The following is a 24,551-nucleotide window of genomic DNA, read 5'->3' as shown; positions in this document are numbered from 1 at the left end:
GTCACCATCATCATCATCACCATCACCATCATCACCACCACCATCATCACCATCATCATCACCATCATCATCATCACCATCATCGTCACCATCATCACCATCACCATCATCATCACTATCATCATCACCATCATCATGATCATTATCATCATCACCATCATCGTCACCATCATCACCATCATCACCATCACCACCATATCATCATCGTCATCACCACCATACATACCATCATCATCACCACCACCATCATCACCATCATCACCATCATCATCATCACCACCATCATCATCATCGTCATCATCACCACCATCACCATCATCATCACCATCATCACCATCATCACCATCATCACCATCATCGTCACCATCATCACCATCACCATCATCACCATCATCATCACCATCATCATCGTCATCATCACCACCATCATCGTCATCATCACCACCATCACCATCATCATCATCATCACCACCATCACCATCATCACCATCATCACCACCATCATCATCGAACCAGCTATTGAATGCTGACCGGATGCTGAGTGACGCTGAGACGCAGCCCCCTCCCCAACCCCGAGGGGCGCTGCACCTGCACTGGGCACCTGAGAGGAATGGAGGAGGAGCAGCTGGCCCTGGGACTGTCCACTCTCGTTGGCCAGGGGGTGGCAGAGACTCCTGAAGCCCCGAAGACCTGGCTCTGGGGAGAGGATGTACTGATGTGCTGCCAGGACACTCATCCCTGAGGCAGTCAGTTCGATTTCTATTAATAAACAGCACCTCATTCACTAATTTTTTAAAGCACCTACATCAGCCCATTCCCCGGGACGTCTGTCCGGAAACACGCCTTTGCATCCACAAATAGATTTTAAGCCCCATTTGGGGTGTGCGCAGCCAGAGGCAGCGCGTGGCATCTGTCGGTGCCTCCCAGGGTGAGGCTCGTCCACGCCCTGCTTCGCTCGCTCTCCCCACCCAGGACAGCCCCACAGCCCTCCCTGTTTCGCAGGGAGCCAGTGAACGCCGCGTTCAAGGTTCCCGTGGATAGACAGATGCCTATTAAAAAAGAGCTCTTAGTAACATGATTATAAGGGGGAATGTTGGTGAGTATGAATTATACGGAACGTTTTATGGGGTTTTAAAAAAGCTTTTTTTTGCTAACTAACTATAAAACTTCAAGAAAACAACTCAGACCAACTCGGTGGGGGTGGGAGGAGGCCAGTGTAGTAAGTGGAAACCCCGAGATAGAGGATTCTAAAAGAAATTCACTTTTAATACCTGAAGTACAGAGTAGCGAAGATCCCCAGCTAAGACAGTGCCCACGTCCTCCACGATGCCCAGGACTCCCCGTGTCCACTTGTGTCCTTCAGAGGTCAGAAGCCCACCATGTGAGCTCGAGGGACGGCTGTCACCCAGGGCCTCGGCCTTCATGGGCAAAGAGACAGGCTCTGAGGGAGAGGCCAGTGAGGCAGGGCTGCCTCCCACACCCACGTCTGCTGTGCCCTGCTCCCCTTTACCCTGCTCACGCCTTCGGGGTGAACTCCGGGGAGACGCTGTGTATTCTAAAGCAGCAGCTCAAATGAGGGATCCCCACCGCCTTCCTGGCAGGTTTGGGGAGGAAAACGGAGATTGGAAGAGAAATGACTGCACAGGACTCGCTCAGACAGTCTCAGACCCCGCCGGGCTTCAGCCCAGGCTCCACCCTATGGGGCCGACTGGAGAGCTTAGCTGTCTTGCTTTGTCCCACCCTCACCCCAGAGAAAGAGCATCGCTGAGCTGCCTGGGTGCCCAGAGGCCAAGGGCAGAAGGATGGCACCTCGGGACAGTGGACGCAGCGCTGCCAGGTGGAAGGATGCACACTGGGCACGGCCGGCCGGGGTCCCAGGTCCAGCCCCTCCAGCCCCACGCCCCAGGAGGGACTTATTCCCATGCCTCAGGAGGTTCTGGGCAGTTGCTCAGGACAAGTTCAGCCTAACGACCACAAAGGCAATTGTGAGTCTTTACTGGGAAAATGCACTAGAGATACAAGTTAACTGGCATCAGGTGTGGTGCCCACTTCACCCTCACGGCACCTGGTGGAGCAGGGACTGGGACCATCTGCATTTTCCATGAACTACTGCTTTATTATTCATTCATATTATTCATATTATTCATGAATTAATATGTTAATTCATTCCTTCAACAAACACTGGCCAGCACCGTCTGTCCATCTGTCCGTCCATCCGTCCATGAGATAAGCATGTCCCAAGCACTACACCTGCCACTCACTGCTAGGAGGCCACTCTGCTGAGGGCTCCGGGTCTCACCTCCCTGGAGACATGGGCAGGGCTGGGCACTGTCCCTCGGCCGCCCACTCCCCCGCCACTCAGGCCCCGGTCACTGCTGCCTCCGAGGCAGACAGACTCGCTCGAGGGAAACCGCCCCTCCCGATTCCATGCGCAGCGGAGAGGGCAGATGGCCCCAGCCAGGTGGGCCTGGAGACCAACCTGCACGGGGCGGGACACAGTCACAGCGCTCACCGTCCCTCCACGGAGGTGCCACCACCCCCTTCCAGAGGCCAGGGCGGGCACAGAGCCACCCACAGAGGGAGGCTGGGTTGGCCCAGGACAGGGGCCACACCCAGCAGAGGCCCGTCTACACTGTGCCTGAACCCACCACGGCCCATCTACACTGTGCCCGAATCCAGCACGGCCCATCTACACTGTACCCAAACCCAGCACAGCCTGTCTACACTGTACTCGAACCCAGCACGGCATGTCTACACTGTGCCCGAACCCAGCACGGCGTGTCTACACTGTGCCCGAACGCAGCACGGCCCGTCTACACTGTGCCTGAACCCACCACGGCCCGTCTACACTGTGCCTGAACCCAGCACGGCCCGTCTACACTGTACTCGAACCCAGCACAGCGCATCTACACTGTGCCCGAACCCAGCATGGCCCGTCTACACTGTACCCGAACCCAGCACGGCCCATCTACACTGTCCCTGAACCCAGCACAGCCTGTCTACACAGTGTCTTAATCCAGCATAGCCCATCCACACTGTGCCCGAACCCAGCACAGCTCGTCTACACTGTGCCCGAACCCAGCACGGCCCGTCTACACTGTACTCAAACCCAGCACAGCGCATCTACACTGTGCCCGAACCCAGCACGGCCCATCTACACTGTCCCTGAACCCAGCACAGCCTGTCTACACAGTATCTTAATCCAGCATAGCCCATCCACACTGTGCCCGAACCCAGCACAGCTCATCTACACTGTGCCCGAACCCAGAACGGCGTGTCTACACTGTGCCTGAACCCAGTACGGCCCGTCTACACTGTACCCGAACCCAGCACGGCCCATCTACACACTGCCTCAGCCCACTGCACACTGCCTGAACCCACTGCACACTGCCTGAACCCAGCACGGCCCCGTCTACACTGTGCCTGAACCCAGCACGGCCCATCTACACACTGCCTCAGCCCACTACGCACTGTCTGAACCCTCTGCACACTGCCTGAGCCCAGCGCCGCCGTCTACGCTGTGCCTGTGGTGCGCTGAGGGGTGTACCGCCGACCTCTGGGTCCGCAAGGTGGAGACCGCCTGTTGACCGAGGGAGCCAGGCCCTGGTCAAAGGCCGGGCACAGCGACTGGCCTGGCGCCATAGACTGTGGAGTGGGAAGGCCTTGGGGTGCCCCTGCCCGTGGGCAGTATGGAGTGAGCAGGTCAGTATGGACCACAGGGGTCCACTGGCCTGGCTGCGATGGCTGGGACGGCGCTGGATGTCGTTAGAGGCCCCCCATGCTTCCAGCACCTCCTCATCATCGCGCTGTGTCACCTTTGTGTACTCGGCAAAGCTGACCTGCGCGCAGGCATTACCATTACCTGGAGAGATGGAGTCTGGGGCAGAGCGAGGCCACATAGCTGCCTGAGGCAGCCCAGCAGCTGGCACTGCCCCTTGCCCAGCACCTGCTCGCACTGTGTAGCAGACCCTTTCCGCCTTGTGCCCAGGCCACCCTGCCAGCCCACGAATCCAGAGCGGGCCTTCGGAGAGGTTCGCGACGTCTCTGAGCTCCCATCCCATCCTCCGCACTCAGACCCACATGTCCCACTCTGGGTGGGGCAGGGAGCCGAGCTCTGGCCACAGAGGTGCGTGTGTGTCAGCTTCCCACTGCTGCTACGACAGACCACCACAGATGCAGCGGCCTGAACAACGCAGAGTGTTTGCCTGCAGCTGGGAGCCAGAGGCCACGAGGGGTGGGACTCGGCCCCACACTCCTTCCAGCTGCTGGAGGCTGCCCACAGGCCTTGGCTCACGGCCCCCCTTCACCCTGCCCTCGGCCTCCTGCTCCGTCTCCTCGTCTGACTGTGACCCTCCTGCATCCTCCGTGACTCCAGGGCCCGCCAACTCCGCAGGGCTTCCCGCCAAAGGCCTCGACCTGACCGTCTGCGTGGCCATTTCAGCCACAAAACGTCACACACTCAGGTCCCTGCGAAGAGAGCACCCAGGGTCACTGCTCAGCGCCGGGCAGGCCAGGGGCTGCAGGCTCCACTCCAGAGGGGAACACGGGACCCTGTGGCCCACGCCGTCCAGGGTTCATGGCACGCGCCGCACAGAAGCCATGTTTGCTTTCGCGCCACGTGTGCTCCCCAGACGGAGCCTATGAGATGGTGGCTGGAGTGACCCGGAGACCAGGGGCCCAGGCCTGGGGTTTCCCAGATCCCATGGGGAAAGCTGCGACTGTGGCCGCGGCCCCCACGGTGTGCACCGCGTCTGGACGCCGCCACTTGGTAGGTTAGACGTGAACAGCCGAAGGGGTGAAGCCACGCGGTTCTCAGGCCACGGGGGCGGCACCTGGCGCAGGAGACAGCGAGGCTCACCTGGGCTCAGCCTCCCAAGACTCCCGTCACTTCCTCCCCTCTCATCTAGTTAGGCCATACATCCACTGCAACCGAGTCTTGGATCATTTCCTAGTTCCTGGTTTTTATTTCAAGATTATTTAGGCCTGAATCCCAATACGTTTTTTTTAGCAAGAAGAAAATCACATTATATGCTGTTTCTCTGATAAGACAAAGGGTGAACAAACCAACTCACAAAATAAGTTGATTTTGTCACTTGCTCAAGAAAAATGACACTCTATTCTGGGTAAATAATTATGAGGAAAAAAAATCCAGTTCCTTTAGATGCTGCTGATTAAGGGGATGGCAAGTCATGTCTATGCACTAGTCTCTCAGGCTCTGGCGCTGGGTAAGGGCGTGTTGGTGGAGAAGGCGACTCACCGTCATGAGGAGGACGTGTGTAGACCTCTACTTTCCACTCGCCCCCTGCCCCTGGGAGCGGAGACAGCTGGATGTCAGCTGCTTCTGAGCTCCCCTATTACCCAACAATCCCTTAAAGAAGTCACTTCTTTTCCTAGCTCCAGCTCATTCGTCTGTAAAATGAAGGGAACCTACCACGAGCACAGGCTGGGATTTTAAGCGAGACCAGCTGTCCCCAGGATGGAGAGGCCCTGTGCAGCCAGCGGAGAAGGGGTCGGTGCAGCCTCTGGGTGTAAAGTACCTCTGAGGGACACGTCCAAAGATGGCCTTCCAACCTCCTAATTTCCGGGGTCACTATAGCATGCAACTTTCCCTGGAAACAAGCACTGAAGACCTCGGCAGCCCCGTGAGAACTTCAGGGGAGGTCACCCAGAGCAGTGACAACTGCTGCGCCCTAAGTGGCTGCTGGTGGTGGCCGGACTCACTTGGTAGCTGAGGGACTGGCTTTCTCCATCCCAAATGGTTTCTCCTTGTGAACAGGCTGTCAGGTCGCTCTTGAGAAGTGAGAACCAGAATGCTCCATCGGCAAAAGCCAAGGGCTCAGTGTGAGCTCATCGCACGCTTTGCTCTAAGTTAATGCTTTCCCACCAATCCCTCCACCGCCGGCACAGCGGCCCCGGGGCTCTGCCCAGGCAGGGCCAAGACTCCCCCACACAGCCCCTGCGGTGCCCCCGCCAGCTGCCTGCTCAGCCTCACCCTCACTGGTGGTCAGCTGGGAGCCCGAGGGCTATCTGGCTGCAGCTGGTCCCCAATCCTGGGGGGGCTCTGGCCAGTGGATGGGGGTTGGCAGCCAACAGGGTCAGGCCCCTCCCAGCAAGGGGAACGACTGAGAGGAAAATTATAGAGGCCCCTGCACCTAGCAGGAAGAGCCGGAGACGGAGCTTCTAAAAGCAGATCCCCAACTCTTTTTTTGGTGCAAATTCCAGAAAGCTGCAAACCCACAGGAGAGTATCCCTATTTCGGGAATAGCCGCTGGTCTGAGTGACCCGCCCCTGGCCCCATGGGCTGAGTGAGCAGCCAGGACAGTCCCAGGTCCCGATGGCCAAGGCGTCCTCTTCCGAGAGCCCCAGCTGGGACACGGGGTGCCTCCAGGGACGAGGCCGCACCCCCACCCAGCATGTGAGGACGGAGGGCACGTCCCCTGCGTACCTGCCCTGAGCACCGCCGGGGCTGGGCGTCGGCCCCAAGGACACCGACTCCAGAGCTAAATCCACCCCGGCGGGACGACAAAATGACCGTGCTGCTGGATGACAGAACTCTGCGCTTAGCTTCCTACTCTATAAAACGGAAAATGCCACACTCCTCTCTCCCACACTCCCTCCTTCCTCCACGCTCTTCCTTCCCCGCACGCTGCCGCCTCCCCGCACGCTGCCCCCTCCCCGCACGCTGCCCCTCCCCTACGCTCCCCCTTCCCACACGCTGCCCCCTCCCCGCACTCTGCCCCTCCCCTACGCTCCCCCTCCCCACACGCTGCCCCTCCCCTACGCTCCCCCCTCCCCACACACTGCCCCCTCCCCGCACGCTGCCCCTCCCCTACGCTCCCCCTCCCCGAACACTGCCCCCCCCGCACTCTGCCCCTCCCCTACGCTCCCCCCTCCCCGCACGCTGCCCCCTCCCCGCACGCTGCCCCTCCCCTACGCTCCCCCCTCCCCACACACTGCCCCCTCCCCGCACGCTGCCCCTCCCCTACGCTCCCCCCTCCCCACACACTGCCCCCTCCCCGCACGCTGCCCCTCCCCTACGCTCCCCCCTCCCCGAACACTGCCCCCTCCCCGCACGCTGCCCCCTCCCTACACGCTGCCCCTCCCCTACGCTCCCCCCTCCCCAAACACTGCCCCCCCCGCACTCTGCCCCTCCCCTACACTCCCCCCTCCCCACACACTGCCCCTCCCCTACACTCCCCCCTCCCCGCACGCTGCCCCTCCCTGTACGCTGCCCCTCCCCTATGCTCCCCCCTCCCTGCACGCTGCCCCCTCCCTGCACGCTGCCCCTCCCCTACGCTCCCCCCTCCCCGCATGCTGCCCCTCCCCGCACGCTGCCCCTCCCCGCACACCCGCGGGACGTGAGCTCCTGGTCCGAGGTCACTGACTGGCGTGGAGGGCCCAAGTCTGCACCGGCAGGAGGTGGGTTACACCGGGGTCTGCGGAGGGCACACGGGCAGGGACAGACGGTCAGCAGCTGCCAGAAGCAGGGCCCTGGGCACTCTGAGCTTTAAACCGGCTGGAGCTGACGGAGGACCCAGAGAAGGAAATGTCGCGACAGGCGCTTTTCGGCTGTGGCGGGCTCCAGGCTCACCTGCCCAGGCCGGGTCACCTGCCCACGTCGCTGCTGCCCCATCAGAGAACCCAGCAGCGGGAGGTACTGGGCTGGCCTCGCCTGTTCTTCAGGGACGCGGATTCGGCCGGTGTCCACAGCAGCGGTGGTCACGCCCTCCAGAGGCTGGAAGCAAGCCAGGCCCCATCCCCAAATGAACGGGCAGACAGCACACCATGGAGTACCACCCGCAAAAGGAGGACGTGCTGACCCTGCTTCAGCCTGGAGGCACCGCGAAGGAGCACGGACACTAGAGGACACGGACACTAGAGGACAGACGCTGCATGACCCTACTTACAGGAGACATTCACAAGCGAATTCATGAAACAGAATTTAAACTGCAGGCTACCAGGGGCGGGTGGGCGCGGTGGCGGTTCCCGCGTGATGGTGCCGAGTCTCCACCTGAGCCACGTAGAGTTTTGGTCACGGATGGCGGTGATGGCAGCACGTACGAATGACCTAATGTCACTGAGTGCACACTTGAAAATGGTTAAAATGGCAAACGTTATGTTATGCATATGTTGCCACAATACGTTAAAAACAAAAGTAGAAAAAAGTAACTTCACCTGTTTCTTTTGATTTTTTAAACTACACAAGTGACTCACATTTTACTTCTAGTGGGCAGCACTGAGTAGGAGCATTGAGCCAGGCTTGAGGGGAAAACCAGGGCAGGCTTCCTGGAGGCGCTGACAGAAACATCAGCATTAACTGAGCAGCTTGCCACATGCCTGAATTTCCTATAGATTTCTACTTCGATCCTAAATATTTCAGCCACTGGTGTTTTATTCTTACTTCACAAATGTGGTCTCCAGAGCTCAGGGTGGCTGGGGGCAGACAGGGTGGGGAACTGCCTCGGCGCCATGGGGGGCCCCGCCATGCGCCCCTCCTGCTTCGATCGCTGCTTCAGCCTGATGGTGAAAATCCAACTGGTTGAGAAACCACTTGAGTTACATAACTTACAGAAAAATCAAATTATGGAGAGGCCTTTCATAATTGAGGGTAATTCAGGAAAGACGTTTCCGAAAACGGCAGATTCTACAGCTGCATTAGCATTTGGAAGCTTCCGACGTCACCTGGTCGCCCGGGTGTCCTCCTCCAGTTGAAATAGTGGTTTATACGTGCAGCCCGGCACGTACAGCCCCGTGAGCGCATGGGGCTTACAGCCGGATTTCAATAATTGGGTCAAATTAAGTTTCCTGAAACCGAACAGGGGCCAGCACCGACAGCCTGAAGTCCACGCATCAGCACGACGGGGCCATCGGGGGCCCGCCCACGGACGCCGCCGACCGTCCCCCCGTCCTTCGGGAGCAGGGCGGGCACGTGGGGGGCAATAGGCAGGAGCATTGTCTGGCGCAGGAGCCCACCTCCCAGGTCTGCCGGACACCAGGACCCGCGGTCAGGAAGCGCCATGAGCAGCCAGTTCCCGCTGGGAGGAGGAAGCGTCTCCGCTGGACCAGCAGACAGAGCTCCACACGCACCTCCGCACCGCGTCCGAGGGACAGCGCGGCACCCCCCTCCACCGAGCACGACGCCTGCGGGCCGCCTTGCCTCTGACCCTGACTGCCCAGGTGCTCCTGGTACAAGACGTCCAGTCCCCGCAGACCTGCGCCCTGCAGCACAGGAGGGGCCCGAGGCCGAGAGGTGGGGGCACTGCTGCGGTTACACAGCTGGCCAGACTCCCGATGAGGTAAGAGCGCCCGATCCTCTCCCCCACCCCAAGCCTGACGCGGGCCCCCGCCTGCTGTGGCCGGGCTGGAAACTGGACCAGAGCAGTTCTCGGGTTCAAGGGTATCAGAGCCGTGGGCCAGTCGGAGCTGGTCCCCACCCTGGCTCTAGCTGCCACCAGAGTGCTGGACACCGGCACACGTGGGGCCTCCCCACCCTCACCTCGGGCTTCTGGCCTCCACATCCCGAGACAGCAGCTGAGGACACTGAGACAGGGCTTCGTCCTGAAAGATAGGCCAGGCTGTGGGGGACGGCCGCCACGCCAGGCTGTACGATGCTTTGCACGCGAGCGGTCAAGTCGGGGCCAGAGGAGATCTCCTCGCCCTGGAGAGACCCTTCTTGGCACTTGTGTCCAGCGTGTCTCACCTCTAGCTGCCCATTAAAGAAGCCCAGGGAGCCCTGAAAACACCAAAGCCCCAGCCCGACAGTCAGAATCTCGGGGGTGATGCTGGGCACTGGGCACTTTTAAAAGCTCCCCAAGTGACCCTGATGCACAGCCAGGTGGCCAGCCACAATGTCGTCCAGCCCAGCCATTTATGGCCGAGGACACCAAGGCCAGGAAGAGCACTGCCCGCCGCAGGGAAGGTGTGAGGTCAGCCAGCAGCTGACCAGACGCAGCCTCCGGCGGGTCATGGGACAGGCCGGTCCACACAGCATCCCCAGACCCTGCCTGCACCACAGCCAAGTACCCCCAGCGGACAAGGCCTCAGCCACCTGCCTCTGCTCAGAGCAGCTGCTCCCGCACCCTCACTCCAGCCGAGACACCCCCCCCCCAGCCCTGGTCTCTAATGCCCTGGGGGCTGTGCCTGCCCCTGCCCTCGGGCTGCTGGACCCTCAGTGCTGCCAGGGGAAAGCTGGTGCCTCTCAAGGTCTGGCTCGGACACGCTCCTCGTAAAGCCCCCGCCGTGCCCGGCCTCTGAGGGGCCGAGCCCCCACTCCTGGGTCTCTCACAGGCCTCCAGCTGCACTCACCAGCCACGCACCTCTCCGCGCCTTTTCAGCCGTCTGCTCGCTAAGGGTCTGCAGGAGAAACGGGCCTGCGCGCTGAGAAACTACTGAAGGGGCTACGAGGGTTTGTTCTTCCCTTCCTGGGCTATGATCAGTCTACAACAGTCTGTCAGATTGATGCCCCTCCCCCCAATGTCCCCAAAGGGCGCGTCCCAGAGCGGACGTCTTGGGCGCACAGCCAGTGGGCAGATCTGGGTCTGCAGCTGCACATGGGAAGCACAGGCCCGGCCCCCCACTCCCCGCCAGGCCCCGCCCTCCGTGAGCCCCGCCTCTGGATTTCACCGGTCCTGCCCTGGACACCACTGCTGGGACGAGCTTTCCCACCGGGGGACAGGCCAACTTCCCAGTCCTTCCCGGCCTCAGTCAATTTGTCTGAAAACTGGGGCTACAGGGTACTTTTCTCTTAGGGCTGCTGGGAAGAGTCAACGAGGGATGCGTACACAAACACCTGTCGTCATGAGCACACACGTCCCGTGAACAGAAACTCCCCCGTCTCCTTCTCTTCTTTCCTTCCTCCTCATTTCCCTCTCACTCTCCTAAGCACCTTCCCCTGCAGCCCAGCAGATGGAGAAATAAATTTACTTTAGCACAGGAGACAATGAACATCAAATACCAGATCCTGGTACAGGGCCTGCGGATCTGGTAGAGGCTGTGGGAATCTGGTAACAGCCACGGGGGATCCGGTGGCAGCCATGGGGATCTGGTGGCGGCTGTGGGGATCTGGTGGGGGCCATGAGGATCTGGTGGCAGCCCTGGGAATCTGGTGGCGGCGGTGGGGATCTGGGGGCAGCCCTGGGGATCTGGTGGCAGCCCTGGGGATCTGGTGGCAGCCGTGGGAATCTGGTGGCGGTGGTGGGGATCTGGTGGCAGCCATGGGGATCTGGTAGTAGCTGTGGGCTCAGCAGTAGCTGCAGAAACCACACCATTCTCAGTCTTGCAGCCTTTTTCCCTCACTTACTGATTTAATTTTTTTCTCAAACAGCTCACCCAGTACCCCCTGACACTGGTTGTTCCCCATGGCGGTTACTTTCATTTGTCGATCTGACTAGGTCGTTTGGTCAAATCCTGGCCTCACTGCCCCTGTGGAGTGCCCTGAGGATGGGCTGGCGTCTACAATCAGCTGACCTTAGGTAAAGGCATCTGTCCTGCCCTTGGCCCGTGCTGGGGCTCCTCCCGTCAGCTGAGAAGTCACATGCAGACACCCGCGTGTTCCTGGAAGGAGGGTTCTGCCTCCGCCCCTTCCAGGTTTCCAGCCTAAGGGGTCAGACTCGGGACTTCACCGTCACTCCCTCCTGAGCGGCCAGCCTCAGGCTCCCTGGCGGGCCAGGCTGCCGCCCCCTGCTTGCAAGCCAGCCCCTTGGGACAGTTCCCTCTCTGTGTGCATACCTTCTTCTGGTCCCGCTTCTCCGGAGGACCCCATGACATCCCAGGGCCCCCCAGGAAAGTCTGCAGACGATGTGCCCAGGGCCTGTGCCCCTACAGGTGGACGGTCATCCAGGCTGCGTGTCCCTCTTCTCGGTGCGATGACCACAGAGCCCACCTGGGAACCAGAGCAGGCAGAGGGGGCTGAGCCGCAGGGGGTGTCGTGAGCTTGTGGGACCCGGGGAGGGTGAGGAGCCCGGGGCAGCACGTCGTCTCGGCGGCCAGCAGGGCAGTTCTGCCAGGCCAGGCACCCGGCACTGCCCACAGCTGTGCCCTGGCACCGACGCCGGCTGAGCCGACCGGCAATTACATGTTATTCGGGGGCCAGGGAGGAGCAGAGAGCCGGGAAAATGGTAAGACATCAGAGGGCAGTTTCACTAATACCAGTGACCGTGTGTTTTCAGCCAATTGTTACTCTAATGGTTAGAGGCTCACAGAGTACTAAAACAAGGAAACCTGGATACCAAAATCAGCTTATAGCCGGTTCTCCAGTGGGGATTTAAGCCTTTGTCCAGTGGAAACCTACACTCGAGTCTTTTTTTGGAGGGGCATGTGTCCTTCCTGCCGGGAGAACTTTGCTGAGAGCAGTGAGGATGGTGCGGAGTTGAGGACACCTGGGGTGGCGCTGGTGCTGGCCGGAGCCCTGCTCTGCTCCTCGCCAGCGTCAGCCTCGGCCCCAGCTCCCCAATACAGAGGAAGGGGTAACCCTGCCCAGGGTTCTTTATCGAAGATAAAGATAAAGATGGGATGTGTGTAAGCATCGCATGTCATCGCGCATGATACTGGTTCTTGGTCATTAAGCTGGGGACTTCCTGTCATAATGCTGGTTTCTTATCGTCTAAACTAACGGTCACGCTTTCACCATCCTACACCAAACGCAAAAACCGCTCAGCACGGAAACGGGCAGTGCCGCCTCAGGGCAGGAGGCTCCAAGGGCTGGAGGTTTCTCGTCTGCCCCGGGAGAACACTGTTCCGGGCCCTGCAACTTCACCGGCGGGTGGCAGGAAAGGCGGGAAACTGCACCCACGCCCAGACGGGCGCCAACTTCATAAATCATCTCAGGGGCCCTGAACCCAAGCGCAACAGGACACGTGCTTCCTTCTCTCCCCTTAGCAGCAGCTGCCCGATCACCGATCGGAAAAGCACTGCCAGCAAGCTTGCGTGGGGAAGGCACACGACCCAGCCTGTGAAGGAAACCCCCCGAGGAATCACCTCCAAGGACACGGGTGATTCCCTGCGGCCGCATCTCCCCGGTCACTGCTAACGGGCGCCTGCCCACGGCAGCCCGGCAGGCAACACGCCCCCGTGACAGGGCCCAGGGATGCCTCTCCAGCCCAGTCCCCCAGGCCGTACCCTGGCCCCCCAGAAGCAGGTGGTGGCCTCTACCTGGGAGACCAGCCCTTTCGGTGGCTAGAGGAGGACCAGGCAGGGTGCACCTCGCGTGTCCACTTGCTCACGTCCACGCTGGGAAGAAAGAGTAGCTGGGAGAGGAGGCAAGCCGCACATGGCCTGTTTGCTCTTATGTGTCCAGGGCCTCGTTGTGAAGAAGTGAACACGGGAATGAATGAGTCCACATGCTGAGCAAGGCCTTATCAACACGGCACAGTGACTGCGTGAGAGCAACCACAGAAGGGCCAAGCAACGGGTGGGGTCGCAGAGCTGACGGAGCTGCAGCCAGGCTGCCTGGTCTGCCAGCACTGCCCACTGCCCCGAGGCCAGAGGCCAAAACCAGGTGTGGGCAAGGCTGGCTCCCTGGAAGGCCGGAGGGCAGGAGCTGCTCCGTGCCCCTGGCCCGGCCTCCGGGGTGCCGCCATCCCTCAGGCCCCACCTCTGCTGCCTTCCTGGCCTGGCCGCCTTCTCCCCCGTCCCTGTCCCCTTCTTGCAGGGACACCAGCCACACCGGCTGGGCCCCTAACTCCAGTTCGGCCTCATTTGAACTAACCTCATCTTCAGAGACCCTATTTCCAGACAAGGTCACCTTCACGGGTCAGGACTTCAGCAGGACTTTTGGGGGGGACACAATTCCGGCTTCAGATACTGAGGCCCCCCTTGTGGCCATCGTGGGTGCACCGCAATCACGCAGCCCCTGCCACGGCCGGGTCAGTCCACTCTCCCAGGACCCAAGAGCCTTTGCAGATGGGAAAACAGACACCTGAAGGGAACCCCTCATGATTCCAGATCGCACCCCAGTTACGAGGGCAGCAGGAGCTGGAACCCGACTCTATACCTCCTACCACGAATCGCCAGGGCGCCCACAGAGGAGAGGCCTGGGCCTGGGGAGCCAGGGCTGGGGGGGGGGCGGGCACGGTCTGGACTCTACTTCACATCCACTCTCCCCACAACACCAGATGTTGCCCACAACATTTTCTCAGGACAGCAGTGGCACTCGGCAATTTTGTTTTGAAGGGAAAATTATCTGAGAACAGAGGATCTCAACAAAAACATAGAAAAGGTTTGCATCTAATAGTAGCATGCGTTGCTTTCCGTTCAGCTGTCAAGAAGCCCTGGCCCTTGTCCCAGCCTGACTCAGCTTCTCCTGAGCACAGGCTTTGGGGCAGATAGGACATGCCCCTGTAATGAGCGCGTACCTGTAATAATGGCACACCTGTAACGAGCATGCACCTGTAACGAGCACACACCTGTAATGATCACACACCTGTGATGATCACACACCTGTAATGAGCACGCACCTCTAATGATTACATACCTGTGATGAGCACACACCTGTAATGAGCACACACCTGTAATGATCACATACCTGTGATGAGCATGCACCTGAAATGGTCGGAATTTGAGCACCAAATGAAACCCGAATACCAATTCCCTGAGGGTCATCACCGAACCCAGTGAAGGAAACCCCAGGCCATGCTGAGTTTGCAATTACCCAGCTAACTGGACCCAGCCATGCAGAGCGCCCAGGGGATGGGAGAGGAGCGTCGCCCATGCACAAATGCAGGAGGGCAGAAGCAAGCGTAGACGAGATTTTTGGAAAAGAAGTGGGGTCAGAGCGTTCTCATGCGCACCTCTTTCTAAGACTTCTGAGACTCAGCACTTCTGCTGCCCAAGCGCGGTTGTCCACCCATGGCCTGGGCCCACGGGAATGCTGAGTCAGGAATTCGACACAGAGTAAAGCACAGACTCTCGCCAAGCCAGCAGGCATCGCTCTCCTTTCCCAACAGCTGTCTAGGATCGGTGTGGCTGCCCGCTGCTCCCGCAGCAGCGCTGGGCGACAAGTACAGTGTTCCCACAGACCCCGGCCCAGCACCTGCACACCAGCCGGGAATGCCCAGGGTGCCCGGCGCGTGGCGACCAGCCCTGCTGGACTCGTGCCTGCCTTTCCACGGAGGACGCTGTGCAGGGAGCTTGCTCTGGGCTGGAAGCGGCTCTGCAGCCGTGTGCCGCCTCGGCGACTAAAGCGTCATATTCACGTCACGGTCACTTAGCAAAGTCCCCGCAAAGGGGTCTTGCCAGGGTGGCCGGGGGTGGCCTCCCCCCGCCCCTCGCCCGCCCTGCCCCTCGTCCCCCCGCCCCACCTCCCCCCACTCCCCGCGTCCCGGGCGACCCTGCACAGGCCCCGCCCAGGCACCCCCAGCCCGAGCCCAGCGCCACGCAGTTCAGGAGCTGCGCGGAAGGGTGACCCGCCACCGCCGAGGGCCGAGGGCCGGGCAGGGCCGGAAGCACAGAATCCCCAAACAACGCGGTCTTGGAGGTTCTCAGTAAAAAGCAGGACAACGCGAAGGGTGCGGGGTGCTGGCGCTGGGGGAGCAGGGCCCCGGCTTACCTGGTTGGGGCTGTAGAGCTCCTGCAGGGGGCTTCGCGACCCCTTCCGGCAGCAGAGGTCCACCCCGAACGGGGCTCCTGCGCGTGGCTGCGGAGAGAAAGCGGAGCTGGTCACAGGCCCGTCCTCGGAGGGGCGGGTTTGGGGGGGGGGAGGGCCGAGGGGCGGGGGGCCGGAGTGCCGAGGGGGGTGGGAGGGGGCTGGGACGCCGGGGGACAGATGCCCAGTGGCGGCAGGGGACACACTCCCGGCAGCTGCCCTCCCGGCCCTGTCTCCCCAGCAGGAAGAACCACCCAGAAAAGTCTTCCCAGCAACTTTTTAATAAAGCAGGACCTCCGTCCCGACACCACGGAGGCGAGTCTGTTTGCAGAAAGGATGCTCCTCGGGAGGGAGCTCCGGCATCGGGCTTGCCCTGTGATGGACGTGGCTTCCCCGGGTGCTCCCGGCAGGGAGCAGGCCTGGGGGGGTCGCAGCGCAGCGGGGGACACGCCGCAGCCCAGAGACAGGCCGAGCCGCCCATAAAGTACGTCATTTTAAATCAAAGCAACACTGTAAGGCAGAAAGCACGAGGCAGTGAGTGTAGGCAGAGAGAGCACGGATAATGAATTAAAGACGGGGAGTAAGCAAACCGCCCCCCCAAATCCCACGGCGGGGTTGTCCATTTGTAAATGGAAACGGATTCGTCCTGCTCCCTCCTTTTCCACCCCCCGCCCCCCTCAGGCACAGCCTGGCTCACGGGCATCCCTGGATGATTCTCTGCTGGAAGGAGAGAGGAGGGGAGAGGAGAAGGAGAGGGGGGTGGGGGGTAGCGCTTCCTTCTCACATTAGGAGACGATTTTCCAGCGGAAGGACAGTGGCCGCCTGGTGGGGCCCGGACGGGAGGGTTAAGTGAGCCACTACTACGGCCGGCAGGGGCTGGCAGGATGTTGATGAGACATTCTGTACACGCGTCGAAATTGCCAACTCGGCTGGGACATCACAATGTATGGTAAAGCCACTGTCTCTGTACCTCACCCCAGGAGGGGAGGTGGGGGCCCACAAGGGAGCTGAAAGGACGCCTCGGGGGGCTTCCCTGGCACAGAGCGCCACGGCGCAGGCGGGAGGGTGCCAGTGGGTGCTGTGCCCACCTGAGGAAAGCGGGAGGGAAACCGGGTGTCCCTCAATTCTGCACGTGGCCAGGGGACTCCATGGACTCTCCTTGGACTTCGCCAACGAGCCACGCGCAAAATAACCTTCAATTCCAGGAAACCCAAGGCCAGGATTTCTCGCTCCTTCCCCCCATGAGCAGAGATCAGCAAACTCTTCTGTCAAGGCCCAGACGCAAATCCTCAGGCTTTGTGCAGCGCAGTCCCCACCTACCTGCCCCCCTGTGCGCCATGTCAGAGCACCAGGCACGAGGGGCTGTGCTCCAGAAAAGCGTCATTTATAGACACTGAGATCTGAGTTTCATGGCATGTTCTCATGTCTGGAAACATTACTTTTCCTTTGATTTTTTCTCCAACTGTTTAATAATGTAAAAACCATTCTTAAGTCCCAGCTGCACAAAAACAGGTGGGGGGCCATGCTTGGTCCCTGGGCCGTGGTTTGCTGACCCCTGCCCTGGAGACCTGCCCAGGTGTTCCTGTGGTCAGCCCCCCCCAGCCCTGCACCCTGCAGCCTGCCCTGGGCAGGGGATGCAGACAGGACCTTGCAGCAGGGCCCTCGGCCTGGGCTGGGCTGTCCAACAAACACTGCTTCTTTGTTCTTCCATGGCCGTCCCAAGAAGAGGGAAAAAGTCCACACTGTGTTTTTCTTTAATTTATTACTTCATTTTTCATTTCCACTGAAAACGAGGTAAACTGTTAAAAGCACACAGGCTGCCCTCGGTGCACAGTGACATCGCAACACTTGGGTGGAGAGAAAACAACCGTAAAACTTATAAAATTATGCTCGCACCCTGCAAGACGGAACTCCCCCTTGGCGGCAGACGGGCTCAGGGGGCCTAGGGCGCGGGGCTGCCACGCCGAGAACCCACTGTGGAATCCGCTGAAAGCCTGCTTTCACGGGCCAGTCTTACTTAATGGGCTTATTCTCTAAAGACGGCCTTTAAAATGCTCTGACCATGTGGAGGCTGCACTTGGCGACTCTGCCTAAGGCCACCAGCCCGCCGCACCGCCAGCCTGCCGCCACTTCGTGGGCGCCACGTAAACCTGCTGTGACAGCCCAGGCCACAAAAGCAGGGGGCCTTGTGCGCTTTTTATGGGAACGGTCACAATCCTGCCGTTTACGGAGGGCTTGGTGGGTGCCAGGCACTTCCCTGCAGAGAAAGCACTACCTGCGTCGCACGGGGGGCCTCTCTGAGCCGCAGTTAACTTCAGGAGCTCGGATCAGGGTTGGGTCATGCAGGTGGGAAGTAGCTGAGCTAAGACTCAAGCCTGGCGGGCGCTGTCCTGACCGTCAGTTCACTACTTCTCCTGCAGCACAAGGCCGCAGGGAGCTCAGCTGACTCAGAAGCGCCCATGGGTGTGCTGAACAGGAGACAAGACAGGTCAAGAAAAGACAGAGCCGTCCGTGTCATGCTCTAAAAACACGCCTCTCAGGGGACCGCTGCTCACCGCCCCATCGGACTGCTTGTGAAAAGGCAGATTAGGTCCATCCCAGACTTGCTGGGTCAGAAGGAGAAAAGGTGGCGGCTGAGGCCCAGAGCCTGCATTTTAATAGGATCACTTCCCTCCCACATCACAGAAGGATGATACGACACGTCCATACTCTCCGCGCCTCTAAATCCTGAGAACCAGATTACAGATTACATACCATTTCCACGCCAGGAAACATTATTCTTCTTTTGATTTTTTCCCCCAACCGTTTAATAATGTAAAAACCATTCTGAGCTCCCGGATTACAGAATAAATAATTCCCAACGAGCTAGCTCCATTTGCCGGCAAAGGCACCGGAACGTTTAAGGTGAGAGCTGTGCAGCGTCTCCCACGCCGTGTCGGGTTACGGCACAGCATCTTCCAGAAGGGGGGCCCCACTGCACCCCCTTGTAGGTCTAGGCCTCGGGCGCCTTCGGTGTCTGGGCCCTCGCTGGACTTTCCGGCTAGTCAAACCCAGGTGGCAGCAATGAGAATCCACTGGCAGCTGGATGAAATGGGGAGGCCGGCAGTTCACACGCACATTTACCCCAAGTGCGTCTCAGACAAAGGGGCCGCAGGAGAGTGGGTGACCACTGCACACAGGGGGGCTCCCAAGGCTTAGGGAGCAGCGGCATGTGCCCAGCAGTGGGTCCTGTGGGGAGGAGACTCGCCTAGGTGGGACAGAAGCCCACCCAGGCAGCCGTGCTCTCAGCGGCCATACGGGACCCCCCGTGGGTCACGTAAACCAAACCCCAGAAGTGGCCCCTCCTGGCCTGGGAACCGGCAGCCTGACCACTCCTGGCCAGGTCAGGCGATGCACAGCATGGCCCGGGGTCATGAGACGGGCTCCTTCCACGCGCTCGTCTGGAGCACCTGGGACACAGGTGCGTCCTGGGCCTGGGTGCTGGAGGGGGGGCTCTGTCCTGCTCATGAAGCTCCGCTGCGCCGGGCACCAGCAGGTACTCAGACGCTCATGGAGGAAGTAGGATCAACGCTGCCTGCACGCATCGAAGAGCTGACACCTCCTCCTACCAGGGAAACAGGCAGCAGCATTAGGCTACTGATGGTTTTTCCTTTGAAAATGAAAGGTCTGGTGGTCAAAACCCAAGAAAGAAATCCTGAGGCCATGTCACGGTGGCTTCTGCTGGGCACGATCGTCGTGAGGCTGATTCAGCTACAACACTTGTTTCCTTCTTTCCATGTTCAAATCAGTGGAATTAAAGACGGCGTTGCAAGAACCTAATTGAGTCAATTTACGGATGATTTCTTGGACAGAAGAACAGTTCACAAAAATGAAGCAAAAATTCTCATTAAGCCACTCTGAGGAAGAGCACGTTGTCCCAAGTGGACACCCCACTGCCCTCCTTCACACACAGCCTCTGGGAAGTCACCTGGGACAGGTGAGAGGACCTGCAAAGGGCCAGCAAAGACCTGTGTCCACCTCATTCTCTGAGAAGCTGCTTTGGCCACCGCACCTCTGGGGTCAAAGGGAAGCTGATGGTTGGGGGTTCAGGTCTGAAGATGTAATACAAAATGCTGCAGGTCTGCAGACAGCAACCTGCCTTTCAAGTCTTCTACACAACCAGACACAGAATTTTGAGGGAGTGTAGTCGAGCGCCCTCAATTTACAGAAGAAACTCAGAAGCTTCAGCCTGTACCAAGGTCCCCACTCAGCCAACAGCAGAGCAAGGGTTGAAACTCAGGTCTTAAAAAATACAGTGATGATGATAAGTGAGAATAACCTCAGGAGCCACTGTTAACTGAGACGATTCCATGCGTCTGTGACAACGCTAGGCCCTTTTCTCACTCTGCCTCAGTTAATCCTCTGGATAACCCTTTAAGTTAGATATAATAACCTAGTAATAGTAATCATAGTATTAAATAATTGTTTTATCACTTCTTCCTATTTTACAGTTGAAGAGACTGAAGCCCAGAGAGGTTAAGTAACTTGTCCAAGATCACACAGCCAACACATGGCAGGGCAAGAAGCAAATTCACACCCAGAACCGGTGCTCTTGACCACTGAGCTGTTAGACTTACAGCTCCTATGACAAGCACCAGTGCTCTCCCTTCCCTAAACTTGCAAAGTGAGGCACTTCAGTACCAAACCACCCAATGCCAAAAGGAGCGCCACTCCTCCCACTGGCAAAACACCTGCCGCAAGCTCTGAAACTCAGGTAACATCGGAGACTCCCCAAACCTCCTGACTTGTTCATAACCCAGGAATGGCCACCACGTGCTCTGGGAGTGCAAGGCCACATGCAGTTAAAGATGCTTTTTCCCGAATGCCTAAACTCATGCTGGTGCCCCACGGCTGTGTGGTACGGCCCATCTGAGATGCTAGGATGGGACACTGTCTGATTCCACCTCACCAAGCCAGGGGAGGGGTGAGCAAGCCCAGCTACCTTGCAGCGAGCCGTTCCTGTAGCGCGGGCAGTTCTCCTGTGCAACCCCGTGGCCTGTGCACAGCCTCCCTGCAAAGCTCCTCCCACCCCAGCCCCAGCCCAAAGGTCACGGTGCTGAAGCAAGGGGGGCCAGCGCTCAGTGGACCCCGCAGAGAGGAAGTTTCTAACTCCTAGGCAGGCCCCAGACTGCCTGGGACAGGGTGGTCACCACTGGCGCCCACTGGGGCACAGGGAGTCGGGAACCGAAACCAACCAGACCAAGCCCTGGTCTCACTGTGGACCACTCCTGGGACCTCGGCCAACGTCTTACTCTATCTCCGAACAGTAGATGGTCTTACCCTCTCATTTCATTTCAGAATGAAATGAAAATGTACAATCGCAAAATAGGCTGGCGCATGAGTGGCACAAAAGCCATCCATGCAAGAAAACGACGAGACTCAGGGCTCGGTGATTCCTCAGAAGGTTCAACACAGAACTCCCGTGACCCAGCAATTCTGCTCCTGGGTCCGTCCCCAAAGAACTAAAAAGAGGGACTCAGCAGATGACCTGTACACAGTGTTCACAGCACCGTTTTCACTGCCAAATGTCCACCGCGATGGACGTGGCTAATGTGCATCTGCCTGCGCCGTGGGACGTCACTCGGCCGCAGAACGGAATGGAGTGGCCTGCTTACCGCAGCCCGGGCGAGCCTTGAAGACACTGAGCTGAGTGGAACGAGGCAGACACCGCGGGCAAGCCCTGTGCGCCCTCTGGAAACGAGGCCTCCACAGTGAATAAACCCGAAGCAACGGGGCGTGGTTCAGAGGCCAGCAGGACTTGGGGGGAAAGGGATGCTGCTCGGGGGTGCAGAGGCTCTGTTTGGGGGACGGAAACTGCTGGAGACGGGCAGTAGCAGCAGTCGTACAGATTGTGAAAGCAATTAATGCCATTTAATCGCATACTCAAAAAAAGTTAAAATGGCAAATTTCATGTACTGCATATTTTACCACAGTGAAAGCAATCACATTTCTTAAAGTGAGGGGGATAAAAGGAACTGGACTGACTCCTACCCCTAGCAGTGCCACCAAACAAAGAGCCTCCCTGTGCCCGAACCTCTGCAGCCAACCCATGCCCTCTTCTAGAGGCTGCTGACCCGGATGCAGACATGCTGGGGGCCAGCCGTGCCTGCTCCACAGCGCACCAGGTCCCTGCCCGAGTGCAAACGGCAGGCCCTGCGGCACCCGGACGGGCAGGAGGGCCGCGCTGTGACCCCCCGTGGCTCTCACGCAGACTAGGTGGGTGGGGGTGCTGGGGAAGCATCATCCTCAGTATGGGCAGGATGCACAGCTCAGCGTCATCATCCTGGCACTGGGCACAGCAGACGGCGGGCAGCGAGGGAGGGGCACTGCTGGGAGTTGGGAAGCTAAGAAACTGATTCAGCCAGGCCCGCCCTGTCTCCAGTTCCACTTCACGGGGGGGAGCACGGCCGCCAGGGGAGCAGGGGATCTGTCCAGGGCCACGCATGGCCGCGGTCAGCACGAGTCTCCGGACACAGTCCTCACCTCTTTCGGCTTCTGCATCCAGTTTGCACACAAATACATTAAAGCCAGAGCTGCCACGACTGCGCCTGCTGAAGCGAGCGTCTCCAGCCACTGTGTGTTAATCCTGGCCGCAAGCCATTCTTCTGACTGTATAATACACACGAGGCTCCGGACACGCAGTCCGAAAACCCAGCTTGGACGTCTGGAGAGCCAGGGGAGAGTGTCAGCCTAGGTGTGGTCTGAGGTGGTTGTGAGCTGGGCACACTGAACACAGGTAAGGCACACTCATGGCTTCCGGGTGTCCGCAGATGGTGCTCCCCATGTTCTCCATCACAGCAGATGCCACCCCCGGGCACCCAGCTGTACCCCAAAAGCCAAGGGGTCCACTCAGCCCACCAGCACGTCTTCCTCTGCTCCACCCAGCCCACGGCACCAGCACTGCTCCCTTGTCTGAACTCTCTCCCCACTCTACTGTCTGCCTGCGGCCAGAATAATCCCCTAGAAACACCGATCAGACCACATATCCCTGAAGGCCTCTCACCACATTTACAACAAAACCCAACATTCATGGCCTCCGAGCCCTGGCCCCCCCTCCTCAGTCGTGCAATCGTGCCGCTTCCCAAATACAGCACGTGTGACCTCAGGAGCCTGGCACTCAATGTCCCCTCTATCCCAGCGCCGTGAGCTTGCTCTCTTCTTGGCCCCCGTGTCTGATCACACATCAGCTCCGCTGGGGACCCCCCCGACCTCACTGTCCCCCCCACTCTGTCCTAGTCTTCCTCAAGGCACTCACGACCTCCGGGCTTTTCATTTTAAGTGTGTTATGGTCACTGTCCATCGCGGCCACAGTCCAGTAAGCCCCAAGATCAGGGCCTAAATGAATGAATCATCAGGGCCTGAATGAATGAATGAATCAATGGGCTCGTGCTCCTTTCCCCGAAGAAAGGAAACCAGCCTGTTTTCAAAACACAGTATCCCCTAGTCAGTGTCCTCTGAACTTTCCTAATAAGAGCCATTTGAGGGGCGTGTAAAAAACGCTCATTTCCAGCCCTTCCCAGGCCCCCATACCTCCTGTTCCAGAGTCTAGGGGTCCTGCTGGCCGGGGGGGAGGGCAGCTGGCAGCCCCCAGGCCACGGAGAGGAGGCGGGGGTCACCCTCCAGGGGCGCCCAGGGCTGGCCACGCGGCCCCAGCCCCTCACTTCTGGGAACGGCGTCAAAACGCAGCACCCGGCAGGCCTTCATGGGGGCCACGGGGGGGGTGGGGTGGGATATGAGGGGGCTGGAGGGGTCCGCGGAGTTCTGGGGCCGCCGGGGGGCTCAGTCCCAGCAGCACAGCCCGGGCTGTGGCCTCGGGGCCCCCCAGGGCGCCCATTCCCCGTGTCCTAGGGGAAGGCACCGGCCGCCCTGGGAGCTGCACGCGACCCCCAGCAGCGAGGGTCCTGCCTGGGCCAGGGGGGTGCCCATGGGGTCTGCCCCAGAGAAACACCCCCAGCCAGGCCGAAGCCCGGCACGGCTTGAGACGACGTCCCGGCGTGGGGTGGGGTGGTGACCGCTCCCGAAGTCCCAGATGGTTTAGAATGAACCACAGAAAATGCCCCAAACAGGCAGGTGGAGGGACGAAGGCAGCGAGTGGCAGGCAGGGCGGAAGCGGGGAGGGCCAGCAAACAGACACGAGGTTTCCTCTCAGGGTGATGGAAACGCCCGAAAATAGGTGGTGTGTACTCGCACAGCTCCGTAAATGCACCAAAACTCACTGAGCTGCACCTAAAACAAGTGACTTCCAGGCTAGGCAAACCACAGCTGAATAAAGCAGTTTTGAATCAACTAGACAAATGTTTACAAGAATAAAACTCACAATCTTAACGTTTTCAGGGTTGCATCCTATGCAGGTAGACAGACCTACTTTGCCATTCCAATATGAAAGATTCCGTTGAACAATTCATTTAACTTGAGATTTTAAGTTGAAATCTTCTAAGTTTAGATTTAATATGAGAATCTTTAAGGAACATGTAATGTGCCAAATTTATAGTTTGAGGGATTAGATTTATAAGGACGACTTAAGTCCTTGGAGGAGCCTGCTAATCAGGCAGCTGAAGCACTCAAAAGGGTTTGATTAAACATATTCAATTGTAAATGCAATTTAAAATGCCAAAAGGTTAGGCTTGTTAGAGGGCGACCCCACACATGACTGTTAAAAATTACTAGATTTATCAACAGAACAAGTAAAAATAGACATAAAAATAGAAATAGAAATAGAAAAAGCAATAAGTTACAATTAGAAACAGAAACAGAAATGTATGTTTTGGAAATGGCCACAGAAACTTAAAGACAGCATGTCGGTAAGCATGATTCCTAGCTAGTTTCCTAGGTTTGTGGCTCCACGTGTTCAGAAGCCTGATGCCCCACTCGCCGAGAGAGCAGAGGGCCAGGAGCCGAAGGGGCCTGGGGCCGAGCGCGTGTCCCCCCCCCC

General features: G+C 59.0%; 1 protein-coding gene across 1 annotated transcript in view; it reads right to left on the bottom strand.

Moving 5' to 3' along the window:
* CHST11 (carbohydrate sulfotransferase 11) overlaps window positions 1–24,551 on the bottom strand; it is a 90,058-nt gene that overhangs the window by 59,960 nt on the left and 5,547 nt on the right. The window contains exon 4 of the mRNA XM_077168296.1: window positions 15,545–15,631. Coding sequence (XP_077024411.1) covers window positions 15,545–15,631 — 87 coding nt within the window. The remainder of the gene's footprint in view (window positions 1–15,544; window positions 15,632–24,551) is intronic.

Source organism: Tamandua tetradactyla, chromosome 7 (assembly GCF_023851605.1).
Source record: "Tamandua tetradactyla isolate mTamTet1 chromosome 7, mTamTet1.pri, whole genome shotgun sequence".
Lineage (NCBI taxonomy): Eukaryota > Metazoa > Chordata > Mammalia > Pilosa > Myrmecophagidae > Tamandua > Tamandua tetradactyla.
The sequence above is the reverse complement of the archived record's forward strand: the minus strand, read 5'-3'. Positions and strand labels throughout refer to the sequence as shown.